This window comes from Coturnix japonica, chromosome 4 (genome assembly GCF_001577835.2).
Source record: "Coturnix japonica isolate 7356 chromosome 4, Coturnix japonica 2.1, whole genome shotgun sequence".
In the NCBI taxonomy this organism is placed as follows: domain Eukaryota; kingdom Metazoa; phylum Chordata; class Aves; order Galliformes; family Phasianidae; genus Coturnix; species Coturnix japonica.
The window spans coordinates 79,485,319-79,509,458 of record NC_029519.1 but is presented as its reverse complement, the minus strand read 5'-3'; the positions used below and the strand labels follow the sequence as shown (position 1 = coordinate 79,509,458).

General features: G+C 36.2%; 1 protein-coding gene across 2 annotated transcripts in view; it reads left to right on the top strand.

Annotated features, from left to right (window-relative positions):
• CTNNA2 (catenin alpha 2) overlaps positions 1-24,140 on the top strand; it is a 424,920-nt gene that overhangs the window by 81,611 nt on the left and 319,169 nt on the right. For both annotated transcript variants that reach the window (XM_015862648.2, XM_015862647.2), the window contains exons 3-4: positions 12,114-12,309; positions 23,847-24,013. In XM_015862648.2, coding sequence (XP_015718134.1) covers positions 12,114-12,309; positions 23,847-24,013 — 363 coding nt within the window. The remainder of the gene's footprint in view (positions 1-12,113; positions 12,310-23,846; positions 24,014-24,140) is intronic.

Below are 24,140 nucleotides of genomic sequence, written 5' to 3'. Positions count from 1 at the left end.
TTAGCAGAGGGTTGTCAGGGCAGTATGGTTAGGCTGCAGTTGGACTTGATGATCTCTTAGAGGTCTTCCAACCTGAGCAAGTCTATGGTTCTATGAATCTTATTTTAATTGGATGGTATTAACTGGAAAGCTCCATTAAAATAATAATGAAATAGGGTGAAATAATATAAGCTTCCAACAAGCTCCTTTGTACTTCTCAGACTATTTGTTTCTAATTACACAATTACCTTCAGTTTTGTAAGACTGATTTCTTTCTTGGAGTGTTATGTAAGAAGCACACAAAAGAGATAAATTGGCTGCTTTGTCAAGAGAAAGGATCTTGACTGTAGGTGAAATACAGAGATTTTTTTAAGTGTGATTTGACAATTGCAAGTACACAAGACATGGCTATACTAGAAAGTCTAGCCAAGATGGGCCTGGAGCACACAGGGAAAGGCTGAGATCTGACTTTGTTCACTATAAGGGAGATAAAGAAGGAATTAATACTCTCTACAGCTGCCTGGTGGGAGATTGAAGAGAAAGTGGAATCATGGGCCTTAATGGAGCCAAAAACCATAATCTTATATGGGGGGCATATGGCAGAAAAGGAAGCAGTCGGAAGAAATTGCCGAGATATCTAACAGATGTATTGTTGATACCCAGAAATAGTTTTACACCATGCAGGTAGTCAGACGTTGCAAATTCTGGCCCAGGAAGGTGATACTGTCTGAGTACTTGGACTCACCCATAGTTGGCCAAGGACTGGTGCAACCTTATTGTTACATATAAACTAGTCTTACTTTGTTGCAAAGCTGGAAGGGAGTGCTCCGCAAGTTCGTTCCGCTGAAATGTGGTAATATATATAACTTTTTGACTTCTGAATTTTACACGGGTGAAATACATTTTATCTGGTGTGGGAAATATGCAGAATAAGGAGCCGGAGTATATATTGAATATTTTCTAATGCATTTTTTGACCGAAGATTTATCATTACTAAATATATTTACAGTCTCTGCAGGTGTTTTCTGCTCATTATGTAAGCATGACTACAATTGAATGGCAGAGGTGTGGCTATCAGTGCTGTTGTGACTGCACTGAAGTTATTTCAGGACTGAGACAATTGGCAAGCTAAAATGGAAAGTCTGAAACAGTTATTTCCCTTTGCCTGGATACTTCTATTTGGAGATTGTCATCACAGTTAGATGGGTGGTTGAATGTGAAATGTACCAGCCCTGAAGACTCAACATCAGAAATCTTATTTTGTTCAAACTCAGTAATTCAAGTCTTTTTTTCCTAAATGGGATACCTGAATCTCTGGGTAATGGTGGATCAAAGGTTAAAAAATAACATTGTGGGAAGAAAATAATAAAAACAAAAACCTGTTATAGTGTAGTCTGTTCTCTTTTGGATCACTGAATCATTTTGTGAAGTTATGATTTACTTAAGTTGTTTTGGAAAAGAACTGAAATAGCATGATAATAACAGCTGCTTTTACCTGTCCAGAGTTTACCTTAAAGGAGTTTTTGGAGTCTTCTCAGAAAAGTGATTTTTTTTTCATTTAAAATGACTATTAGGAAAGTTGTTTTCTTCATTTTCCTCAGTTGTTTATTATTTAAAACTGAAAACAATGAAAAAAACTTAAGGATTTGTCACCTGATGAATAAATTATTTGTTCTTCATAGTATTGGAAATAAAACATCCAGAAAATAGAATCTTGTCCATTTTCAGGAGATTTTATCTTTTCTATAAGTAGAGTGGAAGATTGGTTGCTTCTGTTTTCTATTGTTCTTTATGGGAAAGGTTTTCATTAAGGAAAGATATATTGCTTGTTACAGAGAAGCTAGAGTACTAACTCACTGCATGTTTCTGAAATATTTTTTCTTCCTTCACTTGCGTTACTTTACATTAACTGAAACTGAAACTCCTGGGAACTGTTTTTCCTTCTTATTTTAGTGCTGATTAAGATCATTTTGAATATTGTTTAGGATTGCTCAGAAACCATATGCTTAGCCTAGGTAAGGTAATCTTTGAGGTCTTATCAGTAACTACTGCAGAGAGGCTTTGGAAGTCACCTCTACCCCTGATGGTTCAATGTCCTTCACCTTTGACTCCTTCCAGGAAGGCCAACATTTCTTCTTTCACCTTCCTATGATAAATTTAAAAGTAGTACTAGCTGTCTTTATAGTTGATTGCTGTGTTAGTTCAGTATCCTATTAAACACTAAATCCTTTGACATAGTGTTTTTCTATTACAATTCCTCACTCATTGGAAAGCCAGAAAAACAAAAAATATTAAAGCTTGTATTCTAAGTGTGAAGTCTATTAAGGAAATAAACTTTTCAGCACAAGTGAAACCAGAATTATTAGTGAAAGTCACAGAGTTTTACTAACGTAATTACCATCTTGTGTTTTTTTTTTCCCTAATACAATTTTTTTTTCCCTCTGCTTTGCAGTAAAGTTCTTTTAAGAACTCAATCATAATTAATGGTGTCTTAAAGACACTAACAGACTTTTATAGCAAAAAAGGTGTCTAGGAAATCACAGAATCACAGCAGTTGGAAGGGACCTCGGGAGATCACCCAGTCCCATCTCCTGCTAATAATGAGGTTACACAGAAATGTGTACAGGTGACTTTGAATATCTCCAGAGAAGGGGACACCAGAACATCTCTGAGCAGCTGGTGCCAGTGCTCTGTAACCCTCAAAGTAAAGGTTTCCCTCATGTTCTTATGGAACTTTTTCAGGTTGGAGTGGCTTTACTCTAGCCCTGAGGTACCTCTTTTCCACATTCAATTGACTTTGTTCTGCCATTTATGATTTTTCTGTGAGCTCCTCTCCTGCCATCTTTGCCTCATTTCTTACTCCTAGGGATGTGCCTATCTTGATCTTGGAAGAAACGGTACTGGAATGTCAACCAACTCTTGAGCCTCCTAACCTTCCAGTGCTTCTAACTCAAGTAGAAGCCTCCAAGTACAAGTCAAAGCTGGCTCTCCTGAAGTTCAGGATAACAATTCTATTGTTGCCCTGTTTCTTCCATGTAATATCCTGAACTCCACTCTCTCACTGCCACTGCATCCAAGGCTGCCCCTAACCTTCATGTTCCCAACCCGTCCTTCCTTCTTCATAAGAACAAGGTCCAGCAGCACATCTCTCCTGGTTGGCTTTTCCATTACCTGTGTCAGAAAGTTGTATTTCACACATACTTCAGGAACATCCTGGATTGTGTGTACCTTGGAGTGTTTCTTTTCCAACAAAAACAAGTTAAATATCACTAATTTTAGTTTGTAAAATGCATGCTATTTAGTGGTAAGGATCATTCATAGCCAGTAGTACAGCACAAAACTAAACTAAAAACAAGGATTTCACAAGTTGCATATTCTGCTGTTTACTGTAGTGTGGTGGGTATGCCCTCATGTGGTTAAATGAAATATTTTCCTTGAGTTGAATCAGTCACCATTTAAATGTGTCCTGCTAAAGAACAGAAGAAATAAGACCCATACTTAAAGAGAGGTAGTTTTATGCTAAGTAGTTTGATCTAAAGTAATAAATACTTCAATTTTTCTGTACAAAATGTACAAAATGATCCACTACCCAATACTTAGAACAGAGCAGTTTCATTTCTCGTTGGCTAATACTGATTACTTCAAATATGCATACTTGTTTGTTGATTTTCTCTTGCCTAATAGTTGATTATAACTGAATACTTTCCTTGGTGCTTAATGTTTCACAGAGATGGATAGCTGATCTAATGTGTGGTTTTAGGTTACATATCCCAAGTAGTCTGTGAGATACGACAGATTTTGGCAAATAAAATAAAATAATGGGAATCTGCATATTTCATACTGTCTTTGGCTGTTGCATTTGACTGGGAGCGAGACCTTTCTGAGAGTGATTTTGGGTGATTAAAACCAACACAGTGGATTAGAGAAAAATAAATAAATAAATAAATAAATAAATAAATAAATAAATAAATAAATAATTGTGGTAATACTTGATTTATATCAATTTTGTTTGCACTGAAGTCATTGAACAGATATCTTAGGAGGTAAATAAGCCAATAATTTTTGTTGAAGACTGTTTTCTCAGGTTGGTAGTAACCCAGAAGTAATTACAGATTACTTAATTAAGCTTTTCTAGCTTGGCAGAAGCTAGAATTACTAAAAATTCCTAGCAAGATACTAGAAACTTCTATGTAGGAAGAGGTTTTTTTTCATCTTTAGGAAGGTTCTACAGTCACATCAGCACACACATAGACAGTGCCTTGTAATCAATGTCACCGTCTGACCTGTCACATTGGTGAGTTGGTCTTGGTCTTAGTGAAGCTACCAGTTGACGTGTCCACATCGTACAGCAGCAGTGCTATAAATGACACAAATTGGCACTCCTCTTGTCAGATTTTGTACAGTTGTAGGGTCAGCAAATGGAATTGAATAGAGGTTTCTGTGTCTTTAGGGATTTTTTGAGGTAACTGTCGGGGCAACTTGGTGAGAGGTTTGTGGGAAGAAAATGTATGAGGTGCTGCTTTTGTTGTTGCTTCTTTTTGTTAACAGAACAAGTAATGGGCAATTCCATGGAGAATTAAGAACTTTAAATTGCTTACTGAAGAACTTTACAAGTGCCTTATACAATATTCATTCACATGAACCTAGGATATAAGTCTTTTCCACTGGTGTGAACGCTGATAAGAAGAATATAAATGAACAGTAACAGAGTTGCTATCTCTGAATTACATCCTAAAGGTACATCCTGTCCACAGAATAGAAATATGCAAATTTGTCCAAGAATTTGTATAAGGCAGTGGAAAAGTGAGTCAATCAGAGCAGCAATCTGTTCTGAGGCTAGACTGGGTGAAAATACATTGGCTTTAATCAGCATGCCTTGAGTTATCTATGTACTTGGCATCTGAAAGGTAGGTATGTCACATTTTTTGTAACATCCTCACTAATAATTCATACATTAGAGTATAGTCTGCTTATGTATTAGTTCTTCTAAACAGCAGGTGTTTGCAGAAAAGGATTTGGGCATCCTGGTGGATGAGAAGCTGGACATGAGCCAGTAGTGTGCGTCTGCTGCCCAGAAGGCCAACTGTGCTCTGGGTTGCATTAGAAAAGGGGCAGCCAGCAGGGAGATGGAGGTGATTGCCCCTCTCTACTCAGCACTTACAAGGTCCCATCTTCAGTACTGCAGTACCAGGCCCTTGGCCCTCGTTACTCTAGAAATGGGTCCAGAGGAGGGTCACTAAGATGATCAGAGGGCTGGAACTCCTCTCCTGTGAGGAAAGGTTGAGAGAACTGGGCTTGTTTAGCTTGGAGGAGGCTGCAGGCTGCAGGGAGCATATAAACAGGATGGGGAATGGCTGTTTATGAGGACGGATAGTGATAGGACAGGGGGGACTGGTCTTAAACTGAGATGGGGGATGTTTAAGTGAGATATTAGGAGGAAGTTTTTCACACAGAGGGTGGTGATGCACTGGAACAGGTTGGCCAAGAAGGTTGTGGATGCTCCATCCCTGCAGGCATTCAAGGCCAGGCTGGATGTGGCTCAGGGCAGCCTGCGCTGGTGGTTGGTGATCTTGCACATAGCAGGGGGTTGAAACCAGATGATCATTGTGGTCTTTTTCAACCCGGGCCACTCTGTGATTCATTCTATGATTCTAATTGTGCAGAGGTAATTACAAGAGTTAATTAAGAAAGTTGTTAGGAAAAAAAAAAAGAGTTATGATTTATAGACTAAAGGCAGTGGTAAATTACTTTAACTTGATAGAGAACTTTGAAGATATTAAAAAAGAAGTTATATTAAAAACTGAATCACATTTCAGAATGTGTCTTCAAAATGATTTTGGTGTAGCAAGGAAAAAAAGTAAATTTATAAGTGGCACAGGATATTAAGCATGGCTAGGGAAAAAAACCTCAAGTTAGCAGCTCCTCTGTTTTGCATGTAAATGAAGAAGATGTAATTTGTTTAAAGCATTTTATACTGCATTTTGCTCAGTAATATCTCATGGTTGGAGTAGGATTGCCTAATGAGATACTGCTGAGAGCCATATCATAAAGCAAGTTTTGCAGCATGCAGGTTTTGGGATATATAAAGCAAACAGTCCCCCATGGCTTTACTCCAGTTCTGGATGGTCAACGTGAAGGTCATAAGCATTGTTCAGATTAGTTCACTCTTTGATTTTGAACTTCCCACAGTGCTTCAGCCCATGACAACACTTTAGTCCTGTGCTTTAGTCTATTTATCTTATGGTGTATTTTGAGAAGTCTCTTTTTCTTCCTCCAGTCAAAGAAAACAAATTTTGATTAAACCAACCAAGAATAAACCCCAAATCCAGCATGGCAAGAAAATTTGGAAAATTAAATTATTGCTTTTCCAGGAAGCTGTAGTGATTTTTGTCCTGGATGAAACAAACTTCTTTCAGAAACAGAAGGATTTTTAAAAACAGTGCTTGGGGGGATGCTGATGCCACTGCTGTGGCCACCGAGGTAATAAGGCTGCCTTCCACTTGAGTGCATCGTATCTCCAGAAGCTAAAGTGTCCCTATGCTAAAATGTCAGGGCTTTATTTTTTCAGGTCATTGGGTATTTCCAGAAGCTTGATAATACATGAGTATACGAGAAGAGAGGAATAACTCATAGCTGTTCATATTCAAAGAAATGCCTCTGGGAAGAGCAAGTAATTTTTATTGAAAACAGGAGGGCAGTTGCAAATGGCACAATTTCTTACAAACCATTAGAAGTCTTTCAGAGAAACCCTGACGTTCATTGCACCTGTTGCAACCAAACCAGTTATGTCTCATGTCATTAGTGATAGGACCAGAGGGAATGGTTTCAAACTACGGCAGGGGAGATTCAGGCTGGACATTAGGAAGTATTACTTCTCAGAAAGGGTGGTCAGGCACTGGAATGGACTGCCCAGGAGGTGGTGGAGTCACTGACCCTTGAGGTGTTCAAGGAAAGACTGGATGTTGTGTTGAGGGACATGGTTTAGTGGGAGCTATTAGTAATAGGTGAACGGTTGGACTAGATGGTCTTTTAGGTCTTTTCCAGCCTTGGTCATTCTATGATTCTATGATTCCAATTCTTTTAGAATAATCCAGTTGGAAGGGAATTTGAAAGATCATCTAATTCAATTGCCTGACCTGAATTATTTGCATGATATACACTTGCATAGCCATATTGCAATTGCCTTCTTTATCAAAAACAAGCAGTTAAATATTGTCCATCCTTTGGAAAATCCCACTTTATCCGATCAGGGTATTCAATATTTAAAATTCTGTGTTTAAAAATAATATGTTATTGGTAATAAGGTGGGTGATCAATGCAAATCCAGAATGATTAGTAATGGTTTGTAATACAGTGAGGCAGTGAAGATAATTTCTTCTTTGCCAGAAGTGTCAATATATGCATATTGTGGAACATAGTTGTAGACAATATTAGTGATTTTTTAAAGTGAAATCTTTAGTGTTTTGAGTGAAGCACTGGCACAGGTTGCTCAGAGAGGAGGTGGATTCCTCATCCCTGAAGACATCCAAGGTCAGACTGGATGGGGCTCTGAGCACACGGAGGAACTGCAGGTGTCCATGTTCACTGCAGGAGAGATGGCCATGTTGGCCTTTAATGGTCATTTCCAAATTAAAAGATCTTTTGCTTCTATGACTGTGTGAAAATATTGACTAACTAATCCAGTTCAATCTGATATTAGAGAAAAGTACTGCAACTCTTCAGCTTTTCATTCATTTCAGGAATCTGTAGGGAAGACAGTTTAATTCACGCAGACATGAATGTTTTTCTATGAGGTGGAGCTGCTGACTAGGGATTACTGTGATGAGTACATGATCTAGTTCTGTCCCCTTTCACTGCTGATATCCCTGCCCAGCACATGACCTTGGCAGCAGAGAAATCCATGTTAATACAGTTTTTTGTTGGTTTTTTTTTTTTTCTTTTATCAAAGACATCCTCACCTTTCTTTTGTGCTGTTGGAGTTGTGTAAGGAAGACTTAATTGAGGATGAGACCGAACTATTAATTAGTGAAGTTCTGTTTCTCCAGCAGAGATCTGTGCTAGAACTGTGTGAAGCTTCTTTAATAAAATAAGAACGAGGTTCCCTAGTGCGATTACAAAGCCAGGATCATTATAGGATTTCCAAACGAGTTTATGGTAATTATCAAGTGATATATTTGATAGTTGTACTGAATTTTCGTGAGATCTGCATTAATTAGTAAAATAAATTGAAGTCAACATTCTTTCTGTTGTACCAGTAAAGGTAGGAGAAGTTATTTGAAATAAACCAGTTAGCTTTAAAGCCTTGCCAAGGATCTGAACTATGATCTTTTTTCTTATTCTTTTCTTTTTCCATGAATGCATTTAAAATGAATGCAGTTTTAATCTTCTTGGGAGACATTGCTGAAAAAAATTCAAACATAATGTTAATGGGATAACAGGTTGTTTCTTTTATTTCCCATTTTATTCTACGGCATATATTATAGGCTGATGTGGGGCTTTGTTAAAACTGGAAAGGAAATGATTTCCTTTTTTGCTGATACAAGTCTTCCTCCCCCAGTATTTCTCAATTTTCTGAATGGTACTTCTAATTTGAGCAGGAACTGCTTCCTTAGCATTTCAACCTGGTAGTTTAATGTCATTCCAATTAAGCTGATAAAAGATATCCCAGTTTGGTGAAACAGCAGTATTTTTGTGAGTGGTTCTCTAAAGGCTGAACCATAGAATATCCCAAGTCTGAGGTGACCCAGAAGGATCATCAAGAGCAGCTCCTGGGTCCAAACATGGATGTCCATCATAGTACGACTGAGAACATTGTCCAAACACTTGAACTCTGGCAAGTCTGGTGCTATGACCACATCCCTGAGAAATCTACTCCAGCACCCCTTCACTCTCACAGAGAAGAACCACTTCTCAGTATCCAACCTGACTTTCCCCTGATACAGCTCCATGCCATTCCCTCAGGTTCTATTGCTGGTCACCAGAGAGGGTGATGGTCCAACCTTTTTTGTATCGAGCAGTTCCATAAGTCCATGGCAGTTCTCTCTGAGTTGATGCACAAGGAAGATGACCATCAAATGAGGTTCTCAGTTTTTCACACATAGCAATAGGAGTTACAGTGGAGAGTTCTGGCTCATGACACAAGACTAGGAAATTTCATCATGTCCTTTGGAAAATATTTACATTTTGGAAAGGATGTATATACTCTGTGTCTGCTGTTTATGTTTTCTTTACATGTCCCTTCTTCACCCTGAGACTTTCTTTATGCTCAGAAATTGCTCTGGGATAGGGTTTCTGGCAGCTGGAGATTTTAGATGTTTTGCTGTGCTCAGAACTACTCATCTTCTAGCTCTGATATGCCAGATCCTTTTTTAAGATGTACATTAGGAGTAGCCCACCATGTTGGGGGCATCGCTGTAAATATATTTCTCCACTTGCTACAATTATTGCCTTCAGAATGTGGGCTTTTTTTGAAGGAAATGTGTTTACACCTACAGATGGTTATTTGTTGTAGAGATTTCAAATCTTGCTTTTATTAAAGGAAACTGAAAGATGCAGATGTTAATCAGGGCATAGCGCACATTTTCTTTCCTTAAGGAAACCAACCCGTCATGCTTACTTTCAGTGTAATAAATGAGTTTGTCTCCAAAATGACCTATTATTTTGATCAAATTAGTTTGGAACCTTCATTCAGCAATGTAATTAGTTTTTTCAATTAAGGTCATTTAACTGGATGTGATATTGAATAATTTTCCAAGGAAACTGGAACATCTGGAATTAAGAAGTAAAATTAAACTGGAGAAGGGAGACTGGATGACTAAGTTGCAGAACGAGTGACTATGCTGGGAATGGAATCAATGCATACTCTCTTTCCTAGTATACAAGGCATATTACAGCTAGCAAGGTTAAGATGTTCCATTCTGAAGATTATAGTGCTTTGCATATGCATGGATTTTTACTGCTCTTGCTCCATACTTAGCCATTTGAAATTCTCTCTTGTTGCACAATGCCGTTTGTGTCAATTAAATCATGATATTTACTTTTCTTTTTACTTTTCTGTCTAATTTATTTGAAGTTGCTCGGTGAGAGTTGTGTGCGGTATGTAAAATGCCTTGTTACTTCTACTGAGAACTTTGTTCTAATACTAAATACAACATGTAGAAACATTTTATAAAGAATGCATACATATATAAAAATGCATTTATATATATATATACTATCAAATATTTTTTGAGATTATGATGGTACAATATTTTTTTAAGGATTTATTTCTCTTAGTTTCGTAATCATAGCTATTTGCTCATTCTCACTCTGGATTTCTATGTTTCCATCCTATTTGAATGGTTTATATCTCAGCAAAAGTTGATCTTATTCCATGGTAGTTATGGTCCTTGTTCTTATAGTGCACCTCAGTACTTCTAGTTGATCTTACAATACATGTGTATCCCTTTTGCAGGTAAGATTAGGTGGAAAGAGCAGATTTTATATTTGAATCATTCATGGAAAGAGCAGACCTGCTGATGGCACAATCCTGTAACATTTATTACAGTTATGTTTAATGGAAAAATATTTATTTTGAAGGTAGTAAAAGTGAAGTGCAACTCAATTGCTCCTTCTGTATTCAGGGGATTTCTTCAGTTCTTCTAGCTATAACTTGTGTTAGTGCTATTTGAAGTATTCAATTTTTTATTTTTATTTTTTTTTTTCCTTTTAGTTTTTGACTTTTGTATCTACCTGAGAGATCTATAAAGTAGTCTGATTTGACTTCATTTATGACTTTGCTGACCAGTGTTTTCTTTATTTCAGATCTTTTCTTTATTGTCTGAACTGTTCTGGCAGTCTACCTCTAGTTCATTCAAGAAGTTAAAATAATTAAGATGAAGTTCTAGCATTATTCTCTTCAGGTCTCTAATGAGTTGTTCAGTAGATACATAATCAGTTTATTGCCTGTTGCATCTGAAAGGTTTTCTTAGTCATCTACATGATGTACTGGAGAAATCCATTCCATTGGTAGGCCTGGGCTAGGTTACAAAAGTATTGTATGTGTTTGTTCACAAAGAATAAAATTCTTAAATAGAAAACAAACAAATGTGAATGAAGCCTCAGAAAAGTTAATGAGGAATAATTTCATGAAAGAAATAAAGTAGCTTTTCTTGTTATAAATAATGGAATAAACCAAAGGATAGCAGAATTTTGACTTGCTGTGGCCAGGAAGTTTTTCCTTGTCCATCTGTGTGTATGGTGCTCTCAGGCCCTGGCAACCTGTTCTATTTCACTGTTATTTTTTACTTCCTCACATGCCCTCTTTTCAGCAAGCTGGATTGAAGAAAACCAAATCCTAATACTGTGTTTTAACAACCAGAATTATATCTGGTTCGATATTTGGGTCCTGTTATCCAACTCTAAGGATTCTATGGTTCTGTCACTGGAGCAATGTGACATTTTTTGGTCCATCAAAAAGATACGACTTAATATGAAGTGATGTGGTTCAGTGTATTGAAGTGTGTATTGTGGTTCAGCTGTGTGGTTCAAGTTTCCGGGTCTGTTCCTGAACAATTAAATATGGAATTATATTAGGAGATTTTAGGAGAAATTATGAAAACACTGTGCATTTCTTTGTAAATATTCTAAGTACGATCATTCTGCTATCCACTATGTTTACATTAATTTATTATAAACATATTGAAGCAACATTGCCCTAAATAGTCAATGTCCGGAGAACAGTTACAGTGTTTTTGTTACTGCTCGAATATAAGCAATGGCACTTATCTCTAGAAGCAATTTCTTTTTGAGTAGTTACTGACCTTTGTTATGTTTTCATTTTCTGTCTTTGTCATTATTTAAAATGAAGACCAGGGACAAAAATGTCTATTATTTCTCTAGTTCACTGTTTAACTGTTCATTTGCTTGGACTAGAATAAATTGAGCTAAAAGTAAAAACCTTTTTTGGGGGGCATGCGCTGCCATCCTTCAGATTTAAAACTTTAAATAATATTTATTCAATACAAGTGACCATTACATCATATCACCAGTAAAGAAAATAATGGAAACTGTGAATTAGACAACAGTGTATTTTGCTGTTAGAACTGAAGAATTGATCAAACTTACAGAAAGCTTTGTTTCTTCTTTTCCCAAAGGTAACAACGCTCGTTAACACAAGCAACAAAGGACCATCTGGCAAAAAGAAAGGGCGTTCCAAGAAGGCCCATGTGTTGGCTGCCTCCGTGGAGCAGGCTACTCAAAACTTTTTAGAAAAAGGAGATCAAATTGCTAAAGAGAGCCAGGATCTGAAGGAGGAACTGGTTGCTGCTGTAGAGGATGTACGCAAACAAGGTGTGTGGAATGAACTAATTCATTATTTAACTGCTATGGTTGAATCTTTTCAACACAAATGTATCTCTGATAGCATTGTGGAAACCACTATGTCTTCAACTGTACTATATTTCTAATAGAATATACAGATATTAAAATAACTGTACCTTCATTACTGGCCACGAGTGTAAAATGTGCTCTAACTTTGAAGTGTAATATCTATTTAGTTTCCTTTTAGCTGCTCTATCATCTAGGTTTAGTATTATGGTCCATACTTCTCTGAAAAATCAAACAGTTATTGACCAAGTATAGCAAAGAAGAATTCTGTGTTTTTGAGAATATATTGAAATGTATATAAAGATTATCATATTCAGAAAATACACAAATATAAAATATATGTATTTTTTGTCTTGATGTTGGTGATAGTAAGATAAATGTTATCGTTACTTTTCAATCTGCGTAAATAAAACAGCAAGTTTCAATATATGTGCCTTTACAGAAAGTAGTTTAGTTGGGCAACAGTCAGTCATGGGATAACACGAAAGCAGCTCCAAAAGTAATGCCTCCTATTTTATTATGTTGGCCCATGATGTCAGAGGCAGATGTTGGTGGTATGGCAGTAGAGGTTGAACCTTCCCACCAATATTCTGTTACATTTTGTTGCTGTGTGATAGATGGCAGCAGAGGGGCTCTCTGACAGAATAGTGTATGACATGGAAATGAATATGAAACATGGTGTGCAGTGACTCCTTCTATGCAGAAAATACTGACATTCAGCCATAGGCATTCACTTATGCTATCTGAACATTTAAGGAGACCAAATAGTGGATGTGAGCACAGCATGGCAGTAGGAGACATTACTTTCAGAGTGACCCTCATAACACTTTCTTTGCCATCAGAACTAACCACAGTTTTGGAAAATTTAATTTTGAAATTTAATTTGGTATTATAAGAAAACTGTTTCCATGCGAGACTTTGAAATTTCAGAAATACCAGATATACATTTCTGGTACAATGGTTTTCATCTGATAAATGTCCTGCAAATGGTAATAACATATGTCAGATGCTTTCAGACTTACATGGAAGGAAAAATATGTTTTCAATCTATGCCCGTAAGAAAAATATTCCATTATTGACATTGATTATAATTATCTTTACTACCACAGAATTAAGAACCTCTCAGTATTTTCCATTTTAAATCCTGTAATCTAAAAATACCATCTGCCAGTACCATAATTCTTAGGTTTTAGTAAAAGGCTGGCAGATTTCCAATTGAGATTTTGAAGAGTCTAAAGGACTTTGGTATAAAGTGCTCACTGATGTTCAGTGAAGCCCCCAGCACTTGTTTGATTATATTTTTTCTCCCAATACTTAAAAACTGAACTCCAGTGCTCATATGAGTGGACAGGGGTAAAATCTTGCATATGGAAACCTTGATCTGAGTTTAATTCAGTCTCTTCTGTCCTGAGGCTTCTTGTTCCTATCCTCTGTATCTTTTTGTTTGTTTGTTTTCACTGTTTTCCCATTTCTGCATATTTTTTATTTAACCATTTCATTTCCAGTGCATCATAATAAGTCCAGTATTTGCTGCATTCTCTTTATCTACAGCATTATATTAGTGTTCTTCATTTGCTTGTTCTAGTTCCTTGATTTCTTTTAGAATTTTAATTCTAGTGCTTGGTTGTCTTAATACTTAACACAGTTTCCCTATGTCAGTGGCTTCAGTTTCCTGTTGCTTACATTATTTATTGTGTGCTATGCCACATTCTAAAGGAGAATTTTCAGTTTTCCTTCTGAAATTATAGTGGTCTCCCTTTGGGGTTTTGATGCTGACTCAGTGTTGCTCCTCTCTCAAGGAGTCTTATACTGTCTTAGAGTCATTAACCTACTGTGCTGCATGCTCTCTGATCCAGGCTTATACACCGTGTTCATTAGCAGTGTCTGAGCTCCTTATGCATCTTTGTCACTAGAGCTTTATAATAACCAAGAGTTAAAGACATCTAAGAGGAGTGCTATGGAGAATGTTGGTTTTCTTCTTGAATTCCTGACTCTATAATTCATAACAAGACAAATGTTAAATTCATTTTTACTCTTTTTAAAATTCAGGTAAGAGAGAGAGAGAGAGAGGAATAGAGAGTTTAAATAACATTGGGCAGAATTATAGAGACATCTTTTTGTCAACGTTTCAGCTTTGAAAAATGTATGTCAGAAAAGTGGAGCAGTTTTTTTGGGTATATAAAACCTGAGTCTGTAATGAAGAGAACAGGAGACACCAAACATTATTCCTTAGCACACTGGATCTGCATAAACTAGACCAGCTTTGATGCAAGGTGCAATGTTATATTTAGCTCAGTGACATAAAGAACTGGATTAATAAGCCAGGGTTAGAGTATTGCGTGTTGATTTTCTGGCAAAATTCCAACTTGGATAATTACACCATCAACGTAAGACTGTCTCCAGCAGAGACAGCTGGGTTCCTCATTTCCCATCTTAAATTGCTTTATGCTCACATAGTTTTAGATACAGTTGAAATGATCCTGGACAGAATTGTTTTCTATTGATAGGTGTGAAAGAAACTCACTCTAACAATAATTTGCAAATGTTTTGGAAGGAGCAAGAAGGAAAAGAGTGTATATCTTATAGATTCTTGGAATTTTAGAGAATAAATTAGATTTGGATAGTTGTACAAAATTCAGGTGATCAACAATTTTGGTTTACAAGGCTGAATTGTGTAAATGCAAGAAAGATTTTAAATGTATATATATATTAATTTTACATGATTTTATCAAAAAGTAAATATTTTATGTACAAAACTCCCAACTCTGTACATATGCTTATCCCTTAGTAGTTCCATAATATATTCAGTTTGTTTTCATAGTCTTTAAAGGTCAAAACAGTGAATACAGGCTTTAGTTCAGAACTGTGTGATTGAAATTAGCCATCACTGGATTATTTGCTATATGAATATTCATTCACATGTTGTGAGAGCTGTCCAAAAGATGAGACTGATATTTGATGTTTATGTTGTCTTTCTTGGAGGTGAGGGAAAGCAGACAGATGTCTGCTTATTGAAGTTTTAGGAGTGAGATTTTTAGATATTTTTTATGATTGTAATGACATTAGATCCTTGAAACTACGGAGTTTGAGAATTAGAAAGGATTAAAGAAGAGCCCACAGCAGCAGGCAATATAGTCTGGGGGTCATGTTTCTATTGCACGGTTGTCTAAATGCAGTTGTTTCTTTCTTATTTTATCATTTTAATTGATGCTTTTTTGACCACTAGAGGAAAAGGATGTTCCCTGTGGAAGAGACATTCAGGTTGTATTTTGCATGAGGGCCTACCAGAATTTGCTGGTCCATTGGCCTTATGTCTACTAAATATCTTAAGAAGCAGTCAAAGTTGCCAAGGGAAATAAGTCAAGGAAATAGATTATATTTGGGGAAAGAAGAAGAAATACCTTTCTGTATTTAATAAAATATCTAAACATTTGGACTAAACAAAATGTATGGAAAAATATCTTGTTGGACAAATAAATAACACGCTTCCTGCACATCGTGCACTTAAGCACGTTCTAACATGGCAGAATTCCTTTCTGGTTCTTTCTTATTATTGTAGGACAGTTTTGTGACTCTTAGCATTTGAACTACCTTAACACTCACACCCAAGCTATCCTTGAAAGCATCTTATGCTATTGAGTTCACTTCTGGTTTGACTGTGAGAGCAGGATATGTTGCACACAGTGTTAAACAATCCGGTGTATCAGACCACAGGAATAAAGCAAGTAAAAAGCCATTTTGGCAATACAGATGCTACTCTAAGATAAAACCAAAGACAAAGCAATTAACTTTTTCTTCAACAGAACTTTGGAGTTCAGCTGCATTAAATTTTATCATTTGCCAAGAAACAAATGGACTCAGTTGAGTTTGAATTTTTAAATTGGCTGCTGTGTTTATTCATATCTTAAGAAAACCCAGTTTGTTTAGAAGCTCCCTAGCATCAATCACAACCTTCTAAACTTTTCATGTTGATGGTCATGTCAACTTTCCAATTCCATGAAGGCTAATCGGGTCTAGAGTTTATCCCAGAGGGATGATAGACTGAGAAGTAGCTGAGAGCTGCAGACAAAAGGGATTAAAAATGGTAATATGTTCTCACATCCAAAACAATTTACATTTGAATTGAAATTTAATTAATGTTTTATTGTACTTAAGTGTATCAGTGATGTTTCAAGTGAACTATTAATCAGACTTATTAATTGGAAAAGTTCTTTCTAAAGTTAGCATTTGTGAAATAATTGTATTACGCTTTCACAGATCTGTGGCTAAATGGCTGCAAGTTCTGTGCAGTCAGTATTATACTGTCCCTTAGGAAAAAAGTAGTTGGATTAATTAAAATCATAAATTTCAATGGTCTGTGAAGTGAATGAAATGGTAGTGGTGTTGGATGTAAAGCAAATATTGAATAGAAAATATATACTAGCTTTAATAACATCCATTGTACTGTAAAATACATATTCATCTTCCATCACTGATTCTAAATGTCAAATGTAAAGTGAATCAAATTTAAGTTAGCTACATTGCTTGTATAATCAATTCCAGAGAGATGCAGCTCTAGTGGCAGAAATTTAATGGGAAAAGATCAAGCTAGATCATACATGGCCTTTCCTGGCATTGAAATATATTAACATATTGAAGAATGATCATTCCTCCTCAGAAAGGGAACAAAATCCCAACTGCAAATGAAAGGGGAATTAAGTTTAGAAGACACAATAGTAAAGATTTCTAAGAAAGGGTTTAAGGGTATAGCAGTGAGGATTTAACAGTCATTCATGTAAAGCTTTGGGAATTCTGATTAGCATTTTAAATGTTTGTTTATTTTTAGGAAGTATACGATATACTTCAGTATGAAAATGCTCTACAACTGGCTTTCCAAATGCTAACAAATGATTATAGAACATGTAAATAGAGATTACTACTGAAATACATTCATTTCAATTGCATGGATTTTAAAGTACAATGAGCAAAACATAATATTTTAAGACAGTAAATAAATAATCATATATTATTTATATGGCAGAATGAATACTGACAGTGAGAACAAATCCATTGAAGAATGCATTTAGAGCATTATTATTGAATCAAAAACAGAATACAGGGATGGTCATCAACCAATTTGGTGAATTTCTAGATGAATACAATGCAAATAAAACTGGGGACCTTTGCATCCTGAAGGTTTAATTTGTTTGTTTTAATAACATGACTTAATCCATGAAGAAAGGGTGAAAAAAAATCTGCTTACATTATTTAAACATAGCCTATTAGCAACTGTGATTGCTCAAATCTCTCAGGTGATCATCTAATATAACTAGTATTCTATAAGGAATCTGCAAATCAGTTTGAGTCTACACATTGTTATATTTCAGAATACCTACATAACAGTACTTTGTTACTTATTACAAGGACAGTTCTCTAAATAGGTCATAAATCATCTGTCACACGTATTTAATCTTGGACATGTAAAAGAAAAGACAAAATGTGAAGGAGATGGATTAATTAGACCATAACCTTTATTGCCTTTCATTTGAGAACTGTTCAAGAATGGTACATGCAATCAAGCTGTCATGGATTCCCTAATTATTTCCAGGTGCTTGTTGTGTTATCATCCTGTTTTACTGATCATAAGAAGCTCGGTAGATCCTTGCTTTGTGCCCAACATATATATTTCTTTATAAAAGCCTTTGGAAAAACAGCATTTCCTTGGTATATTACCCATTATAAGATTTAGACCATTTCTTTCTTATTAAATAATTGCTTACATTTAAATCCTAAATGTGCATTAGCCCAAAATAGCATTCTTACATATTCCTATGAAAAGAAAAAAAGAAGCAAGTGTTATCAACTCAGTCATCCCCTTTTCTCTTTTCCCTGTATATTATCTCCAGTGTAAACTGCACTGGTCTAAAATAGGAATAGTTTTTCTAAGACGTGGATCAGATCTTTGATATATTTATACAGATATATACATCCGTCTTTGCGTTTGCCTATGTCTGTCAAAGAACAATATGGAATACTTGCACATTTCTGTTGTTTATTAGCACCTTTCCTGGCTACTGGTGTAATGAAAATATTGTCAGTAGAATATAGGAAGCCTAACCATTTCTAAATATATGTGCATGCATATATATGTGTATACATATGAAGATTTGCTGATGTCATCTGTTTTTCTCCTTTTGGTTTTCACTCTCAGTATATGGTATTCACTTATTATTCTGTTGGCTGAAGCCTTATTCCATCTTTAAAGTTGAGAAGCAGAAATTTCAATAGGTTTCAGTATGAGACATGCAGTGGATTGACCTTTCCTCTTGCATTTTTGACACTTAGATTTTAGAGTGGATGAACCACTGTGTGCTGTATCAGTCAAATATCTGCTGAACTTTTCTATTATCCCATGATATGTATATGTATATATTTGCAGAAATTAAAGCTTGTGTTACTTGAGTTACCCTACATAGATTACTGTGTGACCTGTATGTATACGCGATAAATAATGTAAAGGCATCTTCATCTGAGTCCTGAATTTAATGAGAGCTTATTTTGAAAAACTAGGGAAACCTTTTTTTTTTTTTTTTTTTTTTTTTTTTTCTTTTCCCCCCCATGGGAATGAATTGTATGGAGACTCGATTTCTAAATGCTGTTGTTTAATTTGGAAAAAATGACTTAATCTGACTAATCGAAAATGTGAGGATGGATAGAGTAAATTCCCCAGTTAAATCTCATCAGAATAACCTAAGTGGTTTGACAGTGATCTTAGGAGGTAGTAATTGTAAGTAATTAGTAGGTTTGAACCTTCTGAATGAAGCTGATAAGATCTCAACACCTACATAATAACTCTTTCATTAAATAATAATAATAACTGTAAAAAAAAAAAAAAAATCCAGTCATTGCTCACATACCAGATTTCAGTATTTCTCTTGTGTTTTCTCTTTGCTTATTTATTTATCTTTGCTTGTTTGTTTAATTATTGATTAATGATGAGCAGTTCTTCTGTGTAGAGGGCCTTCCTCTACTGAGTGCCCTAGGTTTTACAACTCACTTTCTAAGCCTACAAAGACTCCTCATTTAGGAAATGTAAATGAAACATACAGTTAGTTCACAAAACTTGGTGCCAGAGAATACAGTATATGAATCCTAGTGAGAAATTTGCTAATATGATGCGCTTACAAAAAAAAACTATACAAATCTTTCCAGGGTATCAAGTATTTTTAGTAGCTGAGAATGACAAGGTATCTCCTCTAAAACTGCGGCTCTTGTATCATGTATATCCTAGAAACAGCCGTTTCATAGGTCTGATGAAATTATTACAGAAGTGGATAATCTGTGCAAGAAGATGAGACTGAAATATCACCGTTGATCAATCAGGGCTCATCACAAAAATGCATGAGGAAAGAAAAGACAATAGGAATCACTGTGGAAGGAAAATACTCATTTAAATGGAGGGACTAATGGGGCATAAGAAGAAATGGGTATAAATTAGCTATAAACGCAGTCAGTATAGAATTTAAGTGGCTCTTATTGAAAAAAAAAAAAAAAAAAAAGAAAAAAAAGTAAAGCCTACAAAAACATGTCAGATGCTAGAATTCATTTAGAATGAATTTCCTACTTCCAGTAGGATTAATTGGGGTTAAATGTCTGGGATGTTTCAAAGACAGAAACTTGATAAGTTTATGAGTGTAGTTATTATCATATTAAGGTTGTTATTAATTATATTATGACATGACTGTCTGCAGTAACAAGGAAGCAGACCTGATGACTCAAGATGTCTGTGTTTCTTGCACTGACCTATTTTTTATCAAAAGTAATTTAATACTGACTACAGAACAACTTGAAATGAATTTGGAAAGAAATGGATAACTGAGATTAGGGTTTCCTTTTTCAGAATCTCTGATATGTAATTTTCTTAGCTGTAGCTTCAATGTAACCCCTGGCCTAGGAGAGGTCTAATACCACTGTTGTACAAGGATCAGAATAGGTTAACTGGCACTGGTAGACGGTCACTGCCCTCCAGTAACATGCATCACATGGTGCTGGTGCAGTTACCAGGCCATTCTTTATTGAATTTGAAAAGCCGTGGCTGTCAGTTGACTGGGAACTCCTAGTGAATGCAAAAAGGGAATCATCACTCCCTTTTTTATGAAGAGTGGTGAGAAATACTGTGGGTTCCACAGGCTGGTGAGCCTCAGCTTGGTGCCTGGAGATCTTTCTGGAAGATGTGTCAAGGTACATGCAAGAGAAAGAGGCGACTTTGAGACAGGCAGCACAACTTTGCCATGATCATCCTTATCTATAATTTGGAAAGAAGTGACTTTAATATAATGTTGATAAGGTGATATGAACCAGCAGTGCATACTTGCAGCCCATCAAAAGAGGGGTGGCCAGCAGGGTCCTGATCTGTTCAGCCCTGGTTAAGCCCTATCTGGAATACTACATCCAGACTTCAGGGCCCCAGCACAGGAAGGATGTTAAGCTGTTAGAGTGGGTCCAGAGAAAGCTCTCAAAGATGTTGGCTGGGCTGGAGCATCTTGCCTGTGAAGAAAGACTGAGGGAGCTGGATTTGTTTAGCTTGGAGAACTCTCCTTGGAGGCTCCTTGCAGACCTCACTGTGGCCTTCCAGTGCATTAAGGAAGCTTATATATGGGAGAGAGAATGAATTTTACATGGTCCAGTAGTGATAGGTCAAGAGGGAACTGTTTTGAATTAAAAGGAGTGATTTAGGTTTGACAAGAGGAAGAAATTCTTCTTCACCACCTTTACTTAAAAAGTGGTGAGGCACTGGAGCTTGTTTCTCAGAGAAGCTGTGGATGCTGCATTTCTGGAGGTGTTAGAGGTTGGATTGGATGATCAAAGTCAGATTGGATGAGGCCCTGGGCAACCTGGTCTAGAGGGATATGTCCCTGCCCATGGTGTGGGAAGTTAGACTAGATGGTATCTGAAGTTTGTTCCAACTCTAGCCATTCTATTATTCTATGGTTATTAGGCTGTGAAATGCTGGTTCTTTATAAGCTCAAAACTTCATCTTTTTTTTTCCCTAATATTTTTTTTCTAATTTTTTTTTTCTTAGTTATATGAACATATTAAGTACTTTCTGCTTAATTATATATGAGGAGATTCTCTTCACTTAACTGTAGCTTTCAAGATCTAACCTATAAATGATGTTTTGACTCTACATGTATTCTGCCTCTATCCACTAGTTCATTCAAACATGTTTGCTAGCCATATCTCCTGGGATAATCAAGTCCAAGAAGGTAATTTTCCTGCTTGCTTTCTGGTTCCACTGGCCTTTTAGCAAATATTATTAACTTCTTTTATAGTTCAATGGTAATATTCATCTCAAGCTACAAAATGAAAATTTGGCAAAGATCCAGGAAATCTTTTCAGTGCAAAAATTCAATTTAAACAATTCTTAGGCATCTGGTTCTAAACTCCAAAGCTTCCTGGATGTACTTAAAACCAAGTATACTTTCACATACAAAAGGTTTGTCGCTGGATGTCCATAATCAGTTCCATCTTGATCAGAAACCAATTTTAGAGCTTTAATACCAGAAAGCCGTAGTGAGATTTTCGTATCGTTGCATATACTCCCTTAGTTTCAATCAACTAGATATGCTCTAGGAGTTATATCTCTGCTTAAAGCTGTGATAGATTCCTTTAATAAATGACCAAAGGGAAGATGATTCCTTCTGAGCTGTTACACTGCTCGGCTGTATCCAGTTGTCCGCATTCTGACCCAAAGCTCAGGAGATTCAAATGTTAGAATGTTGGCCGCAAGTTAGACCTTCATTAATTCTGTGGTCACTCTCAGCCTCTCACTTTCTGTGGAGTATTTTGAGTTAAAAAGATTAGGAAATTTTAATTCCTAGTCCTTAGTATGATCGGAGCCAAATGACACTAATAAATTTTCCAGTGACTGATCAGTTTAAAATGCACTGCAGAAAAATATTTGTGACCTCACTGGTCCTTGCTAGTTGAATTTTGTTATATGGGTAACATATGGGACTCAGCATGGGGACTCAGGTGCTGCAGACTCTGGTGATCCTGCAGCAACTTTGCTTTTATCCTTTGGAGACCAGCTAACTAGAACTTGGATATTTCAGTGCCAAGCAATGTAACATTTAAGCATGTTAAGATATTGTTTTATTGTCTCTTTATCTGACAGTCATTTGTTCCTCGCCTTCTAAGAAACACTGCATACAAATTACTATAAGAACATGTAGTCCTAACAGTAATAAAATGATGAAAAGAGTTCTGAAGGTAATAATTCACTGGGGCTGTCTTAAGTCTCTTCTGCATTATTTGTGTTGTCTTATGGGAAGTTATGCTGTCTGAGGATTTTTTGAATGCAATAATCATCTTAAAGGCAATGCAACAAAGCTTTGACTTCACGTTAGAAATGTTTTATGTGTTTCTACACCGGAGAGAAGGAGGATTTTTTTTCAACGTAATGACAAAGTTTGTGTTAATATAAAAGCTCATTCTGAATTGTTTTTTCTTCTTTACCTTATTTCCATAGGAAATCTGACTTACAAAGCTGTTGATCTATAGTTAATTGTTGTGAAACATATTGTTAGTTATTGTGGTCTAGATAATGATAAAATAATATAAGAAAAATCAGCAACTGGAGAAAGAAAAATACAAAAAGCAGACTTGAATTTACACTAAGAGTGAGGCAGGTACCATCTGGCACTGTCTTTGCCCCTTGCAGCCCCTTACTTTTATCAAGTTAACACAGCAGCAAGGTTAGAAAAGAACCAAGTTGGTCTGCAGTTAACAGCAAGACAGCCGTATGCCAGCTTGGATCTTGAACCATCATCGTAATCAGTCTAAGTTAATTAGAGCTGGCATTAGCAGGGCTCATCAGCTGGTCCACAACACTGCAGATACGGCTAAATTGCTTCTAATTGCAGAGATAGCTTCTTGGATTTTAACTGTGAGGTTTCAGTACTAATGTGGCACCAGGGGGCATGGTTGTGAAGGGTTGATGTTTGGTCTGGATGATTTTAGTGATCTTTTCCAACCCTAATGATTCTATGATTCTATACTTGGTCATTTTCTGTAGCCTTTTGATGTCCATGAAGATAAAGGAGTGTTTTTCTCATAGATTGGATTATCAGTAGGATCTCCAAATTTCTACATTGAATACTATTTTTTTTTTCCTCCCATTTCACAAGTTGATATATTTACAGTTTGTTATTTTTTAGCTGACACTGTTCATAAATAAGTTGTTGTAATCACCCATTCCTTACAAGGATGAACATGATGATGTTTTCCACGTGTTGCCTAGAATAACATTCTATTACTTCAGAAACAATTTTTAAGAGTGCAGTAGTAAAATCTTTAATAAAGTAAAGCTTTAATGACTTTTTCTTTCTTTCTTTCTTTCTTTCTTTCTTTCTTTCTTTCTTTCTCTTTCTTTCTTTCTTTCTTTCTTTTTCTTTCTTTCTTTCTTTCTTTCTTTCTTTCTTTCTTTCTTTCTTTCTTTCTTTCTTTCTTTCTATTTTTAGGAGAAACAATGAGAATTGCCTCTTCAGAGTTTGCAGACGACCCATGCTCCTCAGTGAAGCGGGGTACCATGGTGCGGGCTGCTCGTGCCTTGCTTTCTGCTGTGACCCGCTTGCTCATCCTGGCTGATATGGCGGACGTCATGAGGCTTCTGTCACATCTGAAAATTGTATGTATTTTTAATTGTTCTGTATTATCTTTGCTTTTTTTACATATGCAGAAGTTGGGACAAGTCATAGAATCACAGAATTGCTCATGTTGGAAAAGACCTTAAAGACCATTGTGTCCAACTGGAA